The 21,859-nt window shown below is 49.2% G+C and overlaps 1 protein-coding gene across 50 annotated transcripts in view; it reads left to right on the forward strand.

The window, feature by feature from the left end:
- The window catches only part of MICAL2 (microtubule associated monooxygenase, calponin and LIM domain containing 2), a 261,902-nt gene that overhangs the window by 135,891 nt on the left and 104,152 nt on the right, over positions 1–21,859 (forward strand). For 17 of the 50 annotated variants that reach the window (XM_078340519.1, XM_054242079.2, XM_078340532.1 and 14 more), the window contains 5 exons: positions 3,982–4,044; positions 9,974–10,081; positions 11,100–11,286; positions 12,759–12,847; positions 14,397–14,499. In XM_078340519.1, the coding sequence (XP_078196645.1) occupies positions 3,982–4,044; positions 9,974–10,081; positions 11,100–11,286; positions 12,759–12,847; positions 14,397–14,499 (550 nt within the window). Of the gene's footprint in view, positions 1–3,981; positions 4,045–9,973; positions 10,082–11,099; positions 11,287–12,758; positions 12,848–14,396; positions 14,500–17,079; positions 17,138–18,155; positions 18,378–21,859 lie in introns of those variants that run through there. The other 33 variants (XM_078340524.1, XM_078340522.1, XM_078340529.1 and 30 more) reach the window with 4 other exon arrangements.

Genomic DNA, 21,859 nt, shown 5'->3' on the forward strand with positions numbered 1-21,859 from the left:
TGAGCTGTTGCTCACGGGATAGGTTTGGAGTCTTCCCGACTCCACCCCGCAACTGTGCTTCTGTGTATACAGCCAGCGTGTCTGGCTCCCACCGAGGCTCAGTGTGTCTTGCTGAGTGTCCCACTGCCAGAAGGAGTGCTGGTCTGTTTCTGTGCTGTTGGACTGATGCACAGCCCGGCTCTGTGCTATTACATTAGTGAAACATTAGAAGCTGCCTCTTGGTGTATAATGTGGGGGGTCCCACCCCTATTGGCCTCTACCTCCATGAGGAGAACAGTGTAGGTAGAGTCCCCAGGAAAGGAGCAAGGAGTCTCACTGGCCCCACCACAGAGGCCCCCTGTGTGAATGAGAAGCACCCCGGAAAGGGCAGTACCAGGTAACAAAGAGAAACACAAACACGATCTTCAGTGCCACTGAAAATAGCCATGGTCAGCACGTCAGGATACCCAGATACCTGCTCCAGGTCAGCCAAGGTCAGCTGTTTGACTTAAGTCTCCTGACCCATCTGGGCCTCTGTCTTTCTCCTCAATACGAGCAGTTCTGGGCTCACATTACAGTGAGCTATATGGGTAGAGACAGGCATTTTTGTCATCACCATCAGCAAGGTTGCAGGGTGGGCTTTTTGCCCAACTAGGGAAAGGGGCCTTCCCTGGGGTATACTCCCTACTATGTGAAAAGGTCATGGCACCCTTGGCAGGATGGTGGGAGGGGAGAGGGCACCTGGGCACAGACCAGGCAGTGGCTTATGATCAGAGTTGGTCAGCCAGGCCCAAACCCTGCTTCTCTCTGGCCCAGCCCCCTTCAGCTGCCTGGGCCCTTCAGGGTAGAGTCAGGCAAGGCCTTCTCCTGTCCCTGCCTTTCTCCCATCCTCAGGAAAGTCTGGCATGGTCACTGTTGGGGTCAGCACCAGGGCAAGAAAAGCCCCTACACCTCTCAAGTTCCTTGACCTAGTTTCCACTGGGCATGAGTTTCCTCTAAGAGGGCAGGGAGCAGCCTGCTGGGAACATGTGGAGCTGCTGGGTAAGACAGTGATGCGTTCAGCCACTAAGCCTGTCCCCATCACATCATCATCACACCCGCTGAGGCCCTGCCTGCCACTCTCTCTGGCTCTTCAGGCAGCCCTCCCCTGAGGACTCAGCTCCCTCTCAGTCATTAGTTAATTTTGCTCCTCTAGAAGGGAGCCCACTGCTGATCTGACCCATGGTGTGGCTGCTGGCCATTTGCCATGCTGGTAAGTTCTTGCAAGAACAAGAAGGCACTGAGCTTTTGCACAGCTGGGCGGGCGGGGGTGGAGGCTCTTCACCGTGCTGAGAGCTACCCTTCAGTCCTTCTGGGTCAGAAGAGCACTGAGGATTACAAAAGGAGCTTTCTCTACCAGTGTCACTCAGAATTCTAATGTGTAAACATTCACTCATTCATTCAACAAATTTTATTTTTGAGACAGGGTCTCTGTCACCCAGGCCGAAGTGCAGTGGTGTGATCATAGCTCACTGCAACCTTAAACTTCTGGGCTCAAGTGCTCCTCCTGCCTCAGCCCTCCACCCCTGAGTAGCTGAGACTACAGACATGAACTTCCACCCTCAATAAATAACAAATAGTTATTGAATGACAATCCAGTGTTAGGCACTTCAGGCTCTCAGGATTTGCATCGATGCATAAGAGTTAAATCCCTGCCTTAATGAGGCTTACACCCTAGTAGCCTACAACAATCAACATAATTTATCAGTATATCACATAATGTGTTAGAGGGCAAGACAGTATTTCCTATGAAAAACCTAGAGCTGGTGGTGGGGACCCGGATTGCTGGGGAAGGAAGGGTGACAATGTTAAATGGAGTGACAGGGTGGGGGCTGGTGAGCTCTTCCTGTGATTGCGAGAACTGAGCAGGAGCAGAGCCACAGGTAAGAGGGCAAAGGCTCCGGGAGGAGACTGGAGCCCAGCGTTCCGACTCCCAGGCAGGTGCTCTCCTGCGTACTGCAGAAGCTGCGCGTGCATGAGGGCCTTATCAGAGGGATCAGCCCAGAGGCTGCGTCCACATAAAGCCCCACACTCAGGGACAGGGAGGGCTTTGTGATGGCCAACCCCAGATCTACTGTCCCCACCTCTACAGCTTTGTTCCTTGCTTCTTCTCCCCAGTTGTGATAGAACAACTGCTCCATTTTTTTCCTTTTAAAAAATTCTATCTCCCAAACCAGCGTTGGCCATTAGATGATGATGTAATTGGGCTCTTTTGACAGCCTCCAACATCTTAATTACAGGCTGATGTTTCTTTCACAGTACGGCTGGGAATGATGGAGGAGCTCTTAGAATGAACACTTGGGCAAGTCACTTAGCCTCTCTGTGCCTCAGTTTCTCTAAGTACCTACACTCACAGGTCTGTGCCGGTTGTACTGTGATTCCGTTGCAGACAGTTATGGATGGAGTGGCAAGTTGCTCGTTTAAAGCAGTCTTAGAAAGGAGGTCACCAGCCTCACTCCTTGCCTTGAAGCCCCTCCCTCCCCAAACTCTGCCCCACCATTGATTCAGCACTGGGCTTTCCACATGCAGGATTTGGCAGAATCAAAGCCTTCTCTGAGGAGAGAACTGGCTGCTCCTTAAAGTAGGTGATGACTTGGTGATAAACAGATTTGTTTTATCCTGGTGCAGCTCAGGGAGTTTCTCTCCTAGAGCCTGGGGCCTTAATGCTTCTTCCAAACAGATTTGGGGGTGTTCGTGTTGCCCAATTGACCCAAGTTTGCCTGAATTCAGGGAAGCCAGAGGAAGAAAAATGCACTTAGAAACTGATGCTTAGTCCTTGGCAACTTCCTGGCAGGCAGCTTGTCTCTGCTCCTGCCCTAGGGTCTTACATGCCAATTCTGAGGATCCAAGAATAATCATCTCCTCGTGGGAACAGACGTAGCCAAACTTAAGTAGCACTTGTTACTCACAGGAATGCAAACTTGAGTTGCTGACTCCAAGACAGGGAGCCAGGGGTCTGCCTTCAGACTCCACTTGCCCGCCCTATCAGATTGATATTCTGCTCTAAAATTCAGAGTGGTGCAAGTTTCTTGGCCTGAATGGTCACAGGGAGTCTTGAGGGCTAGGCTCAGATCCTTGGCAGAGTCTGTCTTCCCAGGCCGTAGATTGTGGGTCTATGCCCAGACTCAGGTCAAACCAGCCCTCTTCTGTGATCTCAGCTCCCTATCAGTCATTAGCTAGTTTCACTCTTCCAGAAGGGAGGCCACTTTGCAGATCTGGCCCATGGCATAGCTATTGGCTGCTGGCTGCTGGCTGCTGGCTGCTGGCTGCTGGCTGCTGGCTGTTTGCCATGCTGGTGAGCTCTTGCAAGAACAAGAGGGCACTGAGCGTTTGCACAGCTGGGCAAGGGGGGCCCTTCACTGGGCTGGGAATTGCCCCTCTGTCCTCCAGGGTAAGAAGAACACTGGGCATTGCAAAAGGAGCTTTCTCTACCCTTGGGGGTGTTTGTTTTAAAACTGGATTTGCAGGGTTTACTCTAGAGATTTGCATATTAGAGGGAAAGGGGGAAATGCTGGGACAGTCTGCCTTTGTTTGATCCAATAGGAGGATATAAATCTCAGGGACAGGTCTCAAGGCTACCTCCAACCTCAACTGTTCTTCCTTCTATCCTGGGAATAGAGCTAAGCAACCTTCTGGAGGTCTCTTGTGTGCATCCCAGTCTGGGGGGTTTTAATTTGCAGAGTACCAGAAGACGGATATGAGTTTCTAATCAGACTTGAATTCAAAGCACCACTTACTCACTGTGTGGCCTTGGACAAGTTTGTGAACCTCTCTGAACATTAGTTTCTTAACCTATAAAATGGAGAGGAGAGCAGCTACTCTGAGGTGACTGGAATACTGCAATGTCCTAATATTTGCAAAATGCCTGAAGTATCCTGTAAAGCTTCTCTTTCCCCAGTGGAAGAGAATTCTGAAAGAAAGCTCATTTACCTGAAATGCATGTTGATCCCTCTCTTTCTAAAGGAAAAGAAGTCACCTTCAGGGTTCCATTTTCATCCCAGCCATTTGAGAACAGTGCGTCCTCAGGTGAGTTAGAGCCTCCCTGAACTTCAGCTGCCTCACCTGCAAAGGGGGATTATTAGACCCACCTGCAGGGCTCTAGGAGCGAAGCACTTATGATCAGCAGCTCGGTGCCTGGCACCAGGAGATGAAGTTGGGCAGGCATGGGCTCTTACTGGGAGCTCACAGCCCCTAAGGCCTGCCCGCGTCTCAGCTCTGAACTTGTAATTTCCAGGCACCCTTGAACACGGTGATTTCAGTTCTTTGCCTGCCCTCCTTCCCCAGCCCTGGGCATATGGCTGAGGAATCAGGTCCAACAGGCTGGTGTTTTCTCATCTAAGGACTCCTCAGTGAGGATGTCCTTGCCCAAGTGGACCCAGCAGACCTTCTCTGGCCCTACCTGTCAGAAGCTCCCCTTCATGTGAGCCCTGCGCTCTGAGGCTCTGCACATTCTCTCTCACCACTGCCTTACCCATGTGGGCTTGCTGGATGCTCATAGCAGGCCATGTGGCCACAGGTGGCTGAACTCGGTGAAGTGCAGCCAGGACACCTGGTAATCTTGGCTCAGTTCCAGGCCCAGGGAGGGACATTTCCATTGTTCTCACACAAACAGGGCCTGGAGCCTGCTTCTTCCTGCATTCACAGTATTTGCCTTGTGCTAGGAATGTGGAGGTGAATAAGCCAGGTCACTCAGGGAGTGCAAACTGAGGGGAAGATGGGCCAGCCCAGTGCAGTGTGAGGAACGCTGTGCTATGCAGGAGGTGACCATTATATTCTTTGCTGGGCTCACAGGATCACTTGGAAAATGCCTCTTTGTAGAGGTGGTCTAGCCATCATCTGTAGCCTCTGGCATGGGTGTGTGTGACAACAGCTGCATCACCATGTTTCTGTCTAGATTGGCTCTGGGGAGAGGAGGCGGGGAGCTCATCCTGTGGGGGCCACGCCATGCTTGTGCAGAGGAAAGTGAAAGTGATTTAAGATGGGAGAGAAGTACCAGAACATGGAAATGTAAAGCTACACAAATGGCCGTGCTTTGCTTTGTTTTAATTTTTGTGGGTACGTAGTAGGTGTATATATGCATAGGGTACATGAGATGTTTTGATACAGGCATGTAATGTGAAATAATATATCACAGAGAATGGGGTATCCATCCCCTCAAGTATTTATCTCAAATGGCTGTGCTTTGGGCTCACTATCTGCCCAGTGCCTCCTGCACCTCCCGGGTTCTGTCAGGAAGCTTTTCTGCAGCCCTGCAAGGTCGGTGGTGGTCTCTCCATTTTACAGATGAGGAAGCTGAGTCTCATAGAAGGGAAATGGCATACGTGAGGTTAACCTCATGTAATATGAGATGATGCCCCTTCTGAAGTGTTCTAATTAATTTGCTGAAAAAGAATTAGAATTCAAAAGGGGGTAAAAAATAATGGAAAACACCCAAATTCTTGAAAGTTATAAGAATATTGAGAGGTGTATAAAAGATTGCAAAAGCAGTCTCATGGGACTTCAAAATTTGCTAATTCTTAAAAAACTAGTGGCTGGAACATGATCATCTCTGACCAGATCATCAGATCGCCCAACTTTGCATTTAGATGAAGTGTTCCCAGCCTAATCGTAAGCTCCTCTGTTGACCAGCCTCCCCAGGAGCGTGGTGGCTTGCCATCAATGCATGCTTCTCTTTGGTAGGAACCACCGCCGCTAACTCTGAGGTCAACACCGGGATGCCTTCTCTGGGATTTCTCCATGAGTTAAACATTTATTTCTCAGGATCCTAAGAACCTGGTGATTCTCCCAGTTGACTAGAGCAGTGCTACTCAAAGTGTGGTCCACGGGCAGGGACTGGGCTGCAATCCCCTGATTACAGCAAGTGAGAGAGAATAAGCATTGGAAACTTGTGGAACCATTTGATATTGCCACACATTCAAGTGTGTGATCATATTTCTAGTTTATTTTCGTTGTATCTGGAAGTAACAGGTCATAATGAATTAAAGATTTAAAAAGAGAAAAACCTGTCATTAGCCACAGAGAATATGAGGAGCAATGAGCGAGCAGAAGCCAGCTAGTTAAATCCTCACTCTGAGAGCCGGTAAAGCCTTCCTGCTGTCAGGAAATAGAAGATAACCCTTGATGCCCAGGGCAACATTCACCATCACGTTGGCCTTTGGGGTGGGCTTCAAAGGCCCCTGCCTCATCCCTGGAGCAAGTTCTCCATCACCTCATTTCTCTGTGACCTCAAAGAAGTGCTGGTCTACCTCTTAGTGGTTCTGGAATGCGATTCATCAGGTTAGGAAGGACACGTAGTCCTTCCAAATTCCAGTGCAAATTTTCTTAAGGGTGCTTTCATTTTACTCTTTTTTTTTCTTTAAAGAATGTCACCCTCTCAGGGTGGTTGTGTGGGTGCCATGGGAAGAAAGGAGGCTTTTGGCCCTAATGAAAGGTGGGATCAGGTGTGGTCTTCATCCTGGATCCCCTGCCCAGATGACCCAGACCGTGCCCTGTGCTGTAGAACAGCAGAGCAGCTCTGCAGCTGCTCAGTTTTGGCAGCACCTCCCAGCAACCTCGCCGCCCTCTGCATGCTTCAGTAATGCCTCCCTAAGTCAGGATTGCTGAGAAGCTCAGTGCACAAGTGCTTATTAGCTAAGTGGTTAATGAGGTCTCATTAGGGATTTGTATTAAAAGCCCCAGAAAGTATAGTCTCAATCTCTGCTTACTCAGGGGAGGCAGTAATTGTGCGTGGGTATCTTGGCATCACTGTGGTGCCTTTCTGGGAGAATACCATGGAGCCAGTTCTCACACTGGGCCAGTGGAGGCAGCCACACAGGGGCTGGGCAGGCGGTGCTGAGAGTGTGACTGACCTTGCTGCCTTTCCTCCCCTCTTTATTTCCATAGAAGCCCAGGAAATCCTTTGTATCCTATAGCCCCTATCTGAGGGGCCAAGTTGGGGGCCTAGCAGGGGATGGAACATCAGACAAACAATGACTTATTGTCCTGAGCCAACACACCTGAACCTTTCTTGGAAGCAAGGGCTAAATTTCTTGACATTTGTGGCCTCCTGGAAATGCCAGAGAGTGTGCTTGGAAGGAGAATCTTAATCTCTCCCAGGCTGGGCCAGAGTGGAGGCAGGGGTAGAAGGGGTGCTGGGCCTGACAGCTGCTCCCAAGAAGTGGCAGGCTTGGTAAACTCTGATGAGGTCCCATCTGTCTAAGTTCAAGGGATCAGACAACCCCAGCAAGCCTATAGCCATGTCCTCTGCAGGCCCCAAAGCCACACACATGGTCTGGAGTGACCATTCCAAAGTCGCTGTATGTTGGGATTCCCGATGAGAAAGGGGATAAGGGGCTCCTGGCTTTGTTCACACCAGCCTGCCAGGCACTCCTTTCCCTGCTCAGCCCAATGTAGTGCCTGTGCTTTTGCTGGAATCCAGTGAGTTAGCCTGAGGCCCTGAGGATGGGCACTGCCACCAGGAATAGGTGAGCTGTGGTGAGCCTAGCATCACTGCAGTTCCCTGGATTTCCTGCTGTATAGTTGAGGCTTTCTCTCATCAGATGTGGCCTCTCAAGGGCAGTCTTGGGTTTTGATGGAGGTCATCATTTCATACACATACAAGTTACTGTGGTTTGTGGTGGTGACAGCTATCAACCTCTGCCCAGAGGCCTTGCAGCCTCCATTGCTGCTCTCTCTGGCCACATCTCCTGGAGGCTGGGTTTGGAAGCTGGGGAGGACCTAGAGCTTCCCTCCTCCTAGGATCTTGGAATCAGGAACAGTGCTTCTAGAATCTAGCTATGTACATTTGCCTCCCCCAAGAGGAGGGGTGTGGTATGCAGCCATACCAGGGAGGGCTTCCAGAGCTGGGGGTGAGGAGTGAAAAGGAGGCAAGCTGGGGTTTGCAGAAAGGTGTATGTATAATTGTGCTATGTTCTTTGGGCTATCAGCTTCCACCATTTCCCAGCTCTTTGACACGTTGGTGGGAGTCCAGGCATTTGTAGGTACCCTCAGGAGCACAGGCACCACCCACAACCCATCACTGGGCCATGCACCAGGGCCCACGCAGAGCTGCTGTCTCCCCGTCTCCAAGCTGACCTTGCCTGGCACTGGCTCTGGAGCCTGCTGCAGTCCCCATCCTGCCCTACCTGCACAGCGTGCGCCCATTCCACTTACCGCTCTTAGGGTGGGCTGTGGTCCTGTCAGGAAGGACCTGGGAGCTTCAGAGCAGGCTGGGGCAGGCTGAATCTAGAGGAGGGAAAAGAGAGAGGAATCAAGTATAAGGAAGGAAACAAAGCTGCTTCTCACCACTCACACCACTCACTTGTGGTCACCAAATAGAGTGGGGATGTTTCTCCCCACCAACAAAATCTAGAAATAGACGGGGTTTCTCTTAGTTCTGCAAACCATCTTTGCAAATTAGTTGAACCTGAGGAGGAAAATGCGGTTACTGGTTTATTATACAGGATCTTATCAAGGATACAGAGGAGCAGCCAGGTGAGGAGAGGCACAGGGCAGGGCATGTAGGAAAGAGCAGGTGCCTCCATGTCCTCTTCGGGGCATCACCCTTCAGGGGCCTCCACTCTCCAGAAGCTCTAAACCCTATCCTTTTTGGTTTCTATGGAGGCTTTGTTAAGAAGCCATGATCGATTACATCATTGGCCACTGGTGATCAATTCAACCTTCAGCCCCTCTGCCCTCATAGGCCAGTGTGTGGGACTGAAAGTTCCAACTCTTTAATCATATGGTTGGTTCCTCTGGCAAACAGCTGCATTCTGAAGCTATCCAGGAGCTCAACAGTTGCCTCGTTCCAGCAAAGGATGCTTCTTCTCCCAGGAAATCCCATGGTATTTAGGAGCTCTGTATCCGATGCTGCTGTCACTCAGGAAGGTATCAAGGTCTTAGGAGCTCTGCCTCAGGAACAAGGGAGCAGAGCCCAAACATGTGTTTTCGACAGTATCACAATATCACTCAAGGTAGTCTAGGCCCCGAGCCTGCTAAGTGCCAGACGACAGGACACATATTCTCTCACTCAGTCCTTCCCACAGACTCAGGAGACAGGTACAACTCTCCCCATTTTGCTAAATGAGGAACTAGGATCAGAAGTTCTGTGCTTCATGCTGAGTCTCAGCACTGGCTCGTGATGGAGCTGGACCTGAACCCTTCCCCTGGTCTTGCTGGTCCCTGAGCAGCTGCATGCGGCCCTCATGGGACAAGGGGTCTCTGGAGGAGGGCAGCTGCAGTCTGGCAGTCTAGCTTTCTGTCTGAGGAGGCTTGGCTCCTGATTTCCTTCTCTTTGCTTGGTTTGTCTGACTTATGGGCTTTGGGGTAATGATTGGGTCTGAGCACCATGTTTACCCCATGTCCCTGATGAGCGAAGCTGTGAAGGCCCCAGGGCTGGGGGCAGGTAACCAGAGTACAGTCTGGAATCTTGGATTTATTTGCTAAGCGGCCTCATTTAGACCCTTCCCCTCTCTGGGATTCGTGTACGCAACTGTATGTATGTGAAAGGGCTTTTGGTTTTTAATCTTTTTTTTTCCTAATTTTTTTGTTGTATTAAAATACGCATGACATAGAATGTACCGCCTTAACCATTTTTAAGGGTACAGTTTGGTAGTGTTAAATATATCTTTCATATGCCACCCTCACCATCCTCCTGCTTCAGAACTCTTAGTTCTGTCAAACTGGAACTCTGTACCCCTTAAACAACAGCAACCACCGCTCTATGCCTGTGTCTATGGATTTTGACCACTCTAGGCACCACCTATAAGTGGAATCCTACAGTACTTGTATTTTTTGCGTCCACGGGTTTTATTTCTTTTCTTTTCTCCATCTGGCTAGTTTTGCTTCTCCGGGGTTGTGGGGTGCTGTTTGCATGTGGGTGAGGAGCCCTCTCCCCATCCATCCGGCCTGTGTTTCCTCCTGGTGCTAATTGGCCTCTATCTTTGTCTCTGTCTCCTCTGCCTCTGCTCTTGGTTAGCTGACGGTAGGGAAAGTGTCCAGCGGAATAGGGGCTGCAGCTGAAGTCCTGGTCAATCTGTACATGAATGATCACAGACCTAAGGCCCAGGCCACCTCTCCAGACCTGGTAAGGACATGCAACCCCAGCCTTCACCCATAGACACTGGCTCTGGCATCCCAGGGCAGGCACATGGGATGTGGAGCGGATGGCCTGGTCCTCAAGGCTCCTCGTCTCTTGGGACCAGAGGGAGCTGAGAATTAGCTGGATCAGGGCAGAAGTTAGAGGGAAGCTGCATTTCCTTAAAGACAGACCTCACTCAGGTCCCCTGTGGTCTTTTGGAAATCAGAGCATCTTCCTGCTGTCCTGTGGCTCTGGAGAACAGCCTGGTAGGAGGGCCCAGGTGAGGCCATGAGCCTAATGGAATGGCCCTCACTTTCAGTGTTGAGTGTCCAACCTGAACAGTCTCTTTACATTGGACTGAGAAAAAAGTCCTGGGAAAATCATCCCTTTGATTTGATTTCTCACTTTCTCTAAACTAAGCCGCTTGCTGCCATCACCAAGAATTTTAGTTGACAATTCTTTCAGTTTCCTTTCGGCACATTGTCCTGGAAATCCCAGGGGTACTGATATCCTGGCCTGTGTCCTCTCAATTCACAATTAGAACTTTAACTGACCAGATTTGATGCCACCAGCTTTCTGTACCCGACCTGCGCCACTGCAGGGGAACAGGACACTTAAAACATCAGCAGGCCTTTGTCCAAAACCAGGTGACACTTAATCCCAGGGACAGATCCTGGGAAGAACATCATGGGGTGGACAGGTGTGTGCGTGAGGCCCACTCTGTCAGACCAGAGACACCACTCCCACCCCCAAACCAGAGTGGCCAACCTGGGGCGAGCCCCTCCTGGCCTGCCTTGTACTCTCCAGCCTGCCAGGGAGGACAGTTAATAGCAGCCCCTACAGAGTTGGGGTCTCGGTTGGGGGCATATCTTCCCACCCATCCCTCTTTGCTGCAGTGGCAGGAGCAGGGAGTAGAAGCCCATGAGGTCCCCAGCATTCAATTTGGAATTTTTAAAAGCCTCAACCTGACATTTGAAGGCTCAGGATAAGCTCTAACACACCACTCTTCTCTCCCCATCCCCAGGAATCGATGCGAAAGTCATTTCCCCTGAACCTGGGAGGCAGTGACACGTGTTACTTCTGTAAGAAGCGTGTGTACGTGATGGAGCGGCTGAGTGCCGAGGGCCACTTCTTCCACCGGGAGTGTTTCCGCTGTAGCGTCTGTGCTACCACCTTGCGTCTGGCCGCCTACACCTTTGACTGCGACGAAGGTAACCCCAGGGACCAGAGCAGCACTGGGCTCTGGACTTGGCCTCAGATGTGACCTTGGCCTGGAGGCTCTAGAACACCCAACACGTCCTCAACAGGAAGTATGATGTCATCAGGAAGGCTGTTCAGGGAGAGTAGGAGCTCCTGCTAGAAGTAGGGGGTTGCCTGTGGTCCCAGGGAAGGGGGAGCACCAGCACTGTAGTGTGGATACCAGGTCCTGGTGGGCACCTCCCGTGTGCCCAGGGCTCTCTGTATCTCCTTATGCAGCCTCACCACCTTCCACTGTCCCTGTGTGGCCAAGAAAATCAAACCTGATACCCTCCGTTGCATGCTCAGCACCACACCTGGCATGCAGTCAGGTTCAATGACGCAGGGTTAATATTACTTACATAGTATATGTTATAAAATAACCATCATGACATTCCCTGGTAAGTGCCCTAACAGAGATCACTGATGGAGGAATCATGCTCATTGCTAATTTTCAGCACTTGACATTCGCTCTGCCATCTATAGCGAGAGGCAGTATAGCATGGCATTCACATTTACACACCCTCAAACTAAACTGCCTGGGTTCGACTCCAGACTGTACCACCTCCTAGCCATGGAACCCTGGGCCTATCACTTAAACTCTTGGTCCCCCAGATTCCTCATCTGTAAAATGAGATTAACAGTAGTCCTTAGCTCTCAGGGTGGTTGTGAGAACAAATGAGTTAATTTATGTAAGCATGTGTAGCATTGTGCCTGGCATAAAGTCATTCCTATGTAAGTGTCCCCTACTGTTACCATTTTACCATTGCTATTGTTACCAGCGTAGCAGTGAGCAAGCAAGGCTTTTCTGGAAGGCGTACAGTGGTCCTGGGCAGTGGCCAGTTTCCCAGCATGTGCCCTGTCTGGGTCTTTTCCTCCCCATCACTGCTGCCATTTGCTGTCAGCCTTTCCCACCTGCCAGGGATTCCACAAAGAAGGATTGAGGGTGTTCATACTTGATGCAGTCCATTTTGCTGCCTGGCAATGGGTCTTTTGAAGAAATTTGGCCTCAGTTTGATTTGGGGATTTTTTTTTTAATGTCCTATTTATCATAAGGGATGCAGAGGAGCAGCCAGATGGAAGAGAGGCATGAGGTTTGGTAAGGGAGAAGAGGCTCAGAGCTTCCATGCCCTGTCCAGGTGTGGGCATGCTGCCCCACGGGTGCCAGCATGTGTCCAGCATCTAGAAGTTCTGCATGCTTTGAAGACCTTAGATACATCCCCGGGAGCCCACCATTGCTGGAGCTTGTCTCTGAGGCAGCAAAGGGCCCTGCTACCTCATCTCAGTGCCACCTGTTTAAGGAAGATGACGGAAATTTGAGCCACCCTGGGCTGTTTCCATCGTTGCTATTTTCTGACTTGAACAGTGGCAGGCACTTGGCTTTTGTCGATGGGGACTCTAATTCACAGGAAACAAATCTTTCTGTATGTGTGTGCCTCTTTTATAGGCAGATTTTACTGCAAGCCTCACTTCATTCACTGTAAAGCCAATAGCAAACAACGGAAGAGACGGGCAGAGCTGAAGCAACAAAGAGAGGTATGTTTGTCTCACCCGTGCTGGTGAAATGGGGAAGGCCCCTTGATAAGAGAAGGGTTTCCAGGGATCCTCAAAGTCAGGCCAGCTTTTCTGGCCCTGGAGGGATTGAGATGACTCACAGATGAAGAAGAAAGCCTCTGCTTCCTGGTGTGAAGGGTTCTTTTGCTTCAGTCTGTTCCACAGCCTCTGGGGCGTGTCCCATTCCAGGTGAGCTCCCAGGGGGGTAGCCAGGCTGGCATCTCATAAGAAGCCTGGAAGAGCTTGCCCACATGGCAGGGATGGGGTGATATGCTCAGCCACACAAAAGCCACGTGGTCCTCTATACCTGGAACTCACCTGGCCGCAAGGTGCTGTTTGTAAGAATGCCTGGTGTGGGACCGACCCTTCTACAGTTTCCAACTCCTCTCCCAGGCTCCTGAAGTTTAAAAAGTGACCAACCCACTGAATTTATAGATGGTTTGTGGAAGCATCTCTTCTGGGCTTTCTTAGCAAATTTTCTTCTCTCTGGCTTGATTAATTATCTACCACTAGCAACAACCCATAACTTAAAACTTTTTTCTAATTACCCAAATATATAGGTTCAATGTAAAAAATGGGAATGAAAGACTATAAAGAAGCAAAGAGAAATCGCCTGTGGCCACCCTGCCCTGAGAAAGCCACAGTTCACATTTTGTAACATCCCTTTCCAGGCTCTTTTCTATGTGAATATATTTAAAGCCAAGTGGAATCCGATGCCTACAGTTTTATATCCTTCCTTTTCACTAACTCTACATCAAGAATGGTTTCCCATGACATTAAAAATTCTGTTGGAGGGCTGGGTACGGTGGCTCACGCCGGTAATCCCAGCCCTTTGGGAGGCTGAGGTGGGTAGATCATGAAGTCAGGAGTTTGAGACCAGCCTGACCACATGGTGAAAACTCATCTCTACTAAAAATACAAAAATAAGCTGGGCGTGGTGGCACGTGCCTGTTATCCCAGCTACTTGGGAGGCTGAGACAGGAGAATCACTTGAACTCAGGAGGTGGAGGTTGCAATGAGCCAAGATTGTGCCATTGCACCCCAGCCCAGGACAACAGAGCAAGATTCCGTCTCAAAAAAAAAACAAAAAACTTTCTCTTGGAGCATAATTTTTAATGCCTTTAAAAGATTCTCGTCTATAAATGGTCAATAATTTACTTCACTACTCTGTATTACTGGGTCTTCACGTCATTCGAATTTTTTATCTTATAAATGTTTTTACAGCACACATCCTGGTATGCATATCCTTATCCATATTTCAAATTATTTACTTGATGTGTATCATTAGGAGTGAGATTGCTGATCAGAGGCATGCATATTTTTGAAGGCTCGTGACTCCTGTGGCCAGTTGGACCCTGGAAAAGCTGTGCCCATGTTCAGCACCAGCTTCAGCATGAGTTGGGGGCTGAGATGATTGTGGGGCTGGCTGCAGGGTCTGTCGAGTTCGGTTTGTCTTGGCTCTCTGTGTGCTTTGCTGAAGCAGTCCTCTGGAAGACTTGTGGACTTGCCCTCATTTCGATCTCTTTCTCAGGAGGAGGCGACATGGCAAGAGCAGGAAGCCCCTCGGCGAGACACTCCCACCGAAAGTTCTTGTGCCGTGGCCGCCATTGGCACCCCGGAAGGCAGTCCCCCAGGTATCTCCACCTCCTTCTTTAGGAAGGCGCTGGGCTGGCCCCTCAGGCTGCCAAGGGACCTGCGTAACTGGATGCAGGGACTCCTGCGAGCCATTGGCCTCCATGTCAGGGACAATGCTTACAACTACTGCTACATGTACGAGCTCCTGAGCCTGGGGCTGCCGCTCCTCTGGGCGTTCTCTGAGGTCCTGGCAGCCATGTACAGGGAATCTGAGGGCTCCCTCGAGAGCATCCGCAACTGGGTGCTCAGGTGCTTCCCAGTCAAGCTCCGCTGACACGCCTGGCTGCCCCAAAGTGCCTTCACATTTCCAGGGTTCAGGTGGCGGTGAGCTTTCAGTTTGCTCGGGCTCTGGCCAGGAAGCCTAGCATTCTCTAAGCAATTAGTTCAGAGCCAAAGAGTTTCACGTGGGCCGCCTCCACCTGGCCTTATCAGGGTGAACATCTACTCATGATGCTAGGGCCAGGGCTGATATGAAGGATCTTTTCTGTAGCTTTGTACTTTTATATGTATACACCAAAGCGAGCCATATTTCTGGGTTTACATTTCAATTTTTTAATAAGCCTAGAGAAAGCAGTTTTTGTATGAGTGTCAGTTTTTCTAAATATGGGGGTTTGAAGTTCGTAGCCAGCTTTATAAACCCCTTCAACATCGCAGTGAGTTGTCAGAGCCACTGCCTGCCGAGTGAATGATTTGGGATTTTACATACATGAAAGTGAATGTGCCACCTCCTGACCAGTGCCTTTTGACTTAGGTGCCCAGATGGCACTTGTCAGCAGCAGGATACTTTCTATGACATGAAAGCATAATTATTTTAGAAGAAGAGAGTAAAGGGCCGAATAGAATTCAACCTACAGAAGCACAGAGTAGTGTGTGGCTGGCTGTTATCTGTCCCCCTGGGGGAAGGACTATTTTGCTCCCTTGTTTTGATGTTAAATAGTAGCTTAAAGGCTTCTCCACCCCATGTCAAATCACAGCCAAATGACAAAGAACCAAGGGTTTCAACAGATTTTACAAACATGTATTTTCCCTTCCCACTAATGGGCACTGCAGTGCAAGCCCACTGGTGTTTGACCATGGAGCTGATGCGGTGCTGATGAGCGCTTTCAGCTGATGTCATTTTAGCCCCTGAGGCTCCCATCAGATCCCCTAGCCAGGCTGCAGGCTGAGCCAAGGGCATGCAGGGTCCATATGGGTCAGGCTGAGTGGAGTGGAAGACTCTGCCCGCTCATGTGGTGTCCTTAGAGACTGAGGGGGTTTGTTAGCACATCAGGTTGTTGCTGGGAAGCGTGGCCTTTCCAGTGAGCGTTGCCCATGGACATCCTGACTGCTTAACTGCTCCACTGCCATGCATATGTGGTCAAAACGGAAACCATTTTCACACTGCCCTGGCAAAGGAATGGGTCTGACCTCCAGGGGAAGCTCTACTGTATCTTGAATGGCAGGGAGGGCTGGGAGTGGAAGCTGTTTATGGACTGAACCAAAGGAAACATGCCTTAGTAAGGGTAAAAATGAACATGTGGGCCCACCTACATTCCTCACTCTGGGTGTCTGGAGGAGTCCTCAGCTCTCCCTACTCCACGCTGCCTAGACATGCACAGCTGCAGGGTCTGGCTGAACAGTCAAGAGGCTGCCAGAGAAAGGCCGTCTGCAGTGCTCAGTGTATCTGGAGTTGCTGGACCCAAGAAAGCTCTGTGCAGTTATCACTAGAGATGCCTCTGGATTAATTAAGAGGGGTGCCTGGGTGTGGGTGAGGAGCCAGAGCTCTTGAGAGCTTTGAGATGATAAGTTTATATGGGATGGAAAGCAAGAAGGAAGTGCATTTCTGCAAATACTTGCCTGAAATCCTTGGGAAGAACGAGGCATGGCCATGGCCAACTCTGGGAGCTGGCACTTCTGTCCTTGTTGGCACTGTTCTCAGTCCCATCCATGACTTGAATTGTGTTTTCTCCAATTTTTGCTGGGATTTTAATGTTCAACATGGTGGGAGGAGTCCTTGATTCCTTTTGTTTGATTATAGAAAGTAAATTCTCGAGGTCATGATGTAAACGGCCATGTTATTGTGATTATCTTCAGCTCAGGGTAGGCTGAGATGCTTTGTGGAGTGCTCCATGAAGCCATAGTCAGAATCTCTAAGACTGTCATGTACAACTATAAGGAGACTGGTTCGAATTACTGTGGTGAGACAGGGTGTGCCTGTCAGGAGTTTGAGATGTTGGTATGCTCTGAGACCTTGAACCTTTCTGGTGGGCAGCACCAACACACAGGGGTGGACCCCTGAGGGTAAGTGCCTCTAGGCCTGCACAACATATTTAAGAATGAGTAGGAGATGCTAGAGTAAAATGGGAGCAGAGAGGATATTGGGGACAAGACGCAAACTATGTGCATCCACTCTTACAAATAAGTAGCTGGTCGCAACCAGAAAGGTTCATCTCTCCTGAGCAAACAGGGACATTTCCCTATTTCAATAATTGCCTTATTTTCGACGCCAGTGCCTTCTCGTGTTGTTCATTTCCTTTTCTCCCCACACTAAGATGTCTTTTTCTGTCTTTCTCTTTCCAATCTCACACCATGGCCATCAGTTCATTTCAGCCTTCCAGTGCTACACCCACTTCTTGGCTGACACATTTCTGCTCTGAGGTGACTGGTTTTCTTGCCAATTTTCAGAGTGGTACTAACTCCCCACCCGCTTTCCGCACCCCGTCCTCCCCGCCAGTGGTACCGGCTGCACTAACTGTGTCTTGTGTACTGATGGACTCATTTGGTGGCATGGTTGGTTAACAGCATGGGGGAGGTGATCAGCTTCAGAGTCATGTCTGTGTCTATTTTCTGTGGAGCCGGCAGCCTGGTCAATCCCAAGTGCATGTCCCGCCTCTCCTCTCTCCCTCGGGCACACTTGCATGCATGCTTCTCCAGTTGTACCTGCGAAGCCACCTTACTTTCTTGGGAGGGTTGACCCTGATCTTGAGACAGTACCATGAGGGGGGACTCTGTCACCTTTGAAAAGAACACTTGTTGAACAGCCTCGAAAAGCTCATACACACCAGCCCCTTCTTAAATTGGCTCTAATGTAAAGATTGTTAATGTCATTGATCAGAACCATAGGTGATTCTTTGGAGGGATTTAAAAAACATAATTATTCCCAGGCCTCATCCCAAGCTTGACCCATGCTCTGTAGGTTGAACATGCATGTGATCACAAATATTCCAGCAAATCCTGCCTTGGTTGCCGCCTGCACTGTAGGTCAAGGGTTTTGCTGTGACTTTTCTTATCTGCTTTGGCTCATAAAGCCCCAGATGACACCAGAGCTTCAGTTAGAGCCATCTTCATCCCAAGCAGGGATATCTTTGAGAAATGACTTAGTTCTGCCCCAGGCCCATGACTCTGCTTAAAGCACACATTCCTGCTGACTCTTGGACCTGAGGCAGCAGGATAGTCACTAATGTGCTCTTAATGAGAAACAACACACCAGGCGCAGTGGAGCTGTCCTAGCCAACCCCTGCGGTCTCAGGCTGCAGTAGGTGTTTGCCCTGCATGTGACCCAGACCGCCCTGACCCCCGGGCCTGCCTGCCCGGCCCTGCATGCTGCACGCTCGCTGCGTTTGTGCAGATCCTGGCCAGTACGAAGTTGTTGCTCTTGTCTTATCTTCTCTTACAGAGTCTCCCTCCCTTTATAGAATGTCAACCAAAGAGTGCCCTCCTCCCCTCTCAGCCTCCTCTTTAGCTAGCCTCCCCACCTCATCACTACGCATGTCTGTGACCTCTGGTAATCATTTACAGTGCCACACGGAGCCCTGTATTTTGCACACAGCAAAACAATGTTTAGCTTTATTTATGGTATTTGATGCTGTAAATGGAAATAAATATTGTTCTTTATAAAGCTCATTGTTTCCTCTCTTCTTTGCCGTGGAAGCTTCTAAAACCTCACACACAGGGATTGGGTCCATTTTCCCGTAACTGCTGGCGGGACTTGCACTTGAGGTGACACGGGGCTCTGGGGCTGCGCTGAGCACTCTGAGAGGAAATATTACCCAGGGGTAATATTTGGAAACTGCCACCAACTCTCCTGGGCCAGGCTTTGGGGTCTCTTTCTTGAACACTCATTGTACTTTGCTGTTCTAGATGCTGGGCATAGTGGGTGAGGGTTAGCGTCCCCTCGGCGATTAGAAACAGACTGTATTGACAGCTACCTGCACCCAATTCCCCCTCACATCCAAGCGTGGCTCTACAGGAGAGCCTTCTCTATGAACCTTACACTAATTTAGGCTCCCATATAGCAAAGGTTGGTCTTGAACATTTCATACTGGTCCACAGCTGAGTGGACAGTGGAAGGTAAGGAGGAAGGACTGGGCATCAGTCTCAGGATGGCAGTGAACTTGGCAGTGTTCGCATCAGCCTGTCCTTTATTCCTCAGAGAACTCTCCTGTCCCCAAAGGCTCAGGGCATTCAGTGTCTGTGGTGTGAGGCCCTGCCTTAGTGCCACCCTAAGTACAGTATCCATGGCAGGTCCCAGGCAACTCCAGGCTGTGTTCAAGGGAAAGATTTGGAGCCTACTCGGCTAGCCTGGGCAGTGCCAAAGTCATCTGGTCCTCGGCTTCCCCTAGGTGGGATGCCTGCCATTGCCTGGCTGGGTGTAGCTGGGCCTCAGACACTGGTATGAAAAGTCACCTGTGAACTTCGTGAGGTCCTTGGCACCTCCAAATAGGTGTTCCTGAGGCTCTGGTCTCTGATGCCTGGATCTACCTTCAGAGCTGCCTCAGGTCATGACCAAGGGTCCTGTACTCTTACCCAGGTGACATATTTTCACTTCTATTCAAGGACAGATGTTAGGGACTGTATGTCAGATGCTGGGCTGTGCAAGTGACTCATTCCTTTATGCATTCATTTATTCAGCAAATGTTTGTTCTAGGCCTCATTCCAAGCCCTAGATACACAGTAGGGAACCATGCAAAGTCCCCACACCTCCTTGCACCTTAGAAATGTGGCTCAGTATTGCTGTACTAGATGAGATCTGTCGTATTTAACTGTGCATGTGCTCATTTGTTTATTCAATTACGTGATATTTCCTGAGCATCTACTATGGACTAGGTATACAGCAGGGAATAAAGCAGACAAAAATCCTCACTTTATTGTCAAAGCGTGACACCCCAAAAGGTGTCACACTAATAAAGGGGTCCATAGGCACGACATGTGAGGAATATTTTACACTGATCTTGCCAGTCCTTCCTAGCCCTGGACACTCCAAGATTCATTAGCATGTTAAGTCTCTGAGGCATATTCACAGAGAAATTGAATCAACTTTGTGAAAGTCAGCTGTCCCACACTTATTTGAACATCTCATTTTGGTTTTGGTTTGTTTTTCTTGAATATTGCCTTCTACATAAATAGTTTCGGTACAGTAGTCTTTAATTAAGAGATACTGGATTAAAGACTTCAAACTTTAAAAGTAAAAGCATAGAATTAAATATTGATTAGATCTGGGGTGATAAGTTTTTAAGCGTGAATCCTCTGATAGGAAGAAGAATGCATAGGAAAAACATGACATAAATCTGATTGTATGAGTTCTTAAAACTTAAAGTAGAATAATAAAATATTAAGTAGACCGTTAGACTAGGGAAAAATGTGAACCAAATGTTATAACAAAGAAGTTCATTGCATGGTAATTTCAAAATTTATTAAAAACAGATGTTCGTGGGCACCTTTCACAGTGTAGATGATCAGTTAATATTTGTTGATTACAGAGTCAATGATAAATAGTCAAAGGCTATGAATAGGCAGTTTACACTTAAGCAAAATTTAAAAAGTAAACAGTAAAAAGAAAAAGCATTTACAAAAGTATTCCTACTTGGTTTTTAAAGGAAGTAAATTAATTATGGTGCGCACGGGCCAGGTGCGGTAGCTCACACCTGTAATCCCAGCACTTTGTGAGGCTGAGGCGGGCAGATCACTTGAGGTCAGGAGTTCAAGACCAGCCTGGCCAACCCCACAGGGTTCAAAACCCTGTCTCTACTGAAAAAATAATAATAATAACAAAAATTAGTTGAGCATGGTGGCGCATGCCTTTAATTCCAACTATTTAGGAGGCTGAGGCACCAGAATCACTTGAAACCCTGAGGTGAAGGTTGCAATGAGCTGAGATTACACCACTGCACTCCAGCTTGGGTGATGCAGTGAGACTCTGTCTCAAAAACAAAATAATAAAAATAACGGTTCACCTACTGAATTTGTAAAGAAAAAAGTAAAATTGATGGTAAGAAAAAAATATAAACTTCATCCCAAGTATAGAGTAAAAGGTAACCTGGGAGAATCTTTTTCTGGGAAGCAATATGACAGCCCTGATTAAGATGCAGAAAAAGGTTCTGACCTCTTGGCCTAGTAATTCTACTGTAGAGAATTTATCCTGAGGGAATAATCCGGCAGAAGAAAGAAATCTCTGTGCAATTTGAATGTGTAAGTCAGTCAACCAGAGTGGGTAGACTGTTCTCCATTATTTCTGTAAACGCATTCATTTTTACAACTTAAGAAAAAAAGGCTTAAGTAAGTAAAAAAAGTGACTGCATCTTTTCCTGCCCCCTAGCCAGCTGTTATATAGGGAATGTTTTCTCTGTGCCAGGGACTGGGCCAAGAACTTTATGTGCAGAACTTCATTAGCTCTTCGCCTCCTTCTGGCGACCTTGAGGTCAGTACTGATGTTAAAGAAGCTCCTGTTAAAGACATTCACTGATACTAGGGAGGCAGAGGCGAGTCTAGTGCACGTCTTCCACTGTGAAGGGACTGAGTCCCACAGCCCAGGCTAGGAGTCAGGTGCCTGCTCTAAGAGGACCTCAGTCATGATGAGGGCCTGGGCTCCACCAGAGACTCGGCTTTGCTCCCAGCACTCGATACCGACTCAGCGGCATTGCACAGGTCCCTCTGTGGACTGGGGCTAAGGATGCCTCTAGTGTAGGGTTTCAGAAGGTATTTGGCTCTCAGGACAGCAAGATCTCTGTGGCATGTTCTAGATAGCACTTTCCTGATTTTGCACATCATAGAGTGCCCAGAGGAAGACTTATCTCAGGCATTCTCAATTAACTGGGGCTCAGAGCACCTGATAGGGCATCTTCAGGTTAGGAGCTGGACAGCAGTCCTGATTCACGCTTGGTGGCACCATCTGTTTTTCTCCAGTTTTCTGATTCCCCAGCCTTCTTAAAGGCAACAGCCACCTCCCTTCAGACACCCAGGCCTCAGCTTCGGGGCTCCCCTTCCTTCCACCACGTGCCAGCAGGCTTTGGTATTGCCTTAGTGAACGCCCGAGTCTCAGCAAAGAGGGGGCACAGGCTCTCACTTTGTGCTCAGCTGCCCACTTGACATCCACACCTGATG

This window comes from Callithrix jacchus, chromosome 10 (assembly GCF_049354715.1).
Source record: "Callithrix jacchus isolate 240 chromosome 10, calJac240_pri, whole genome shotgun sequence".
Classification (NCBI taxonomy): Eukaryota; Metazoa; Chordata; class Mammalia; order Primates; family Cebidae; genus Callithrix; species Callithrix jacchus.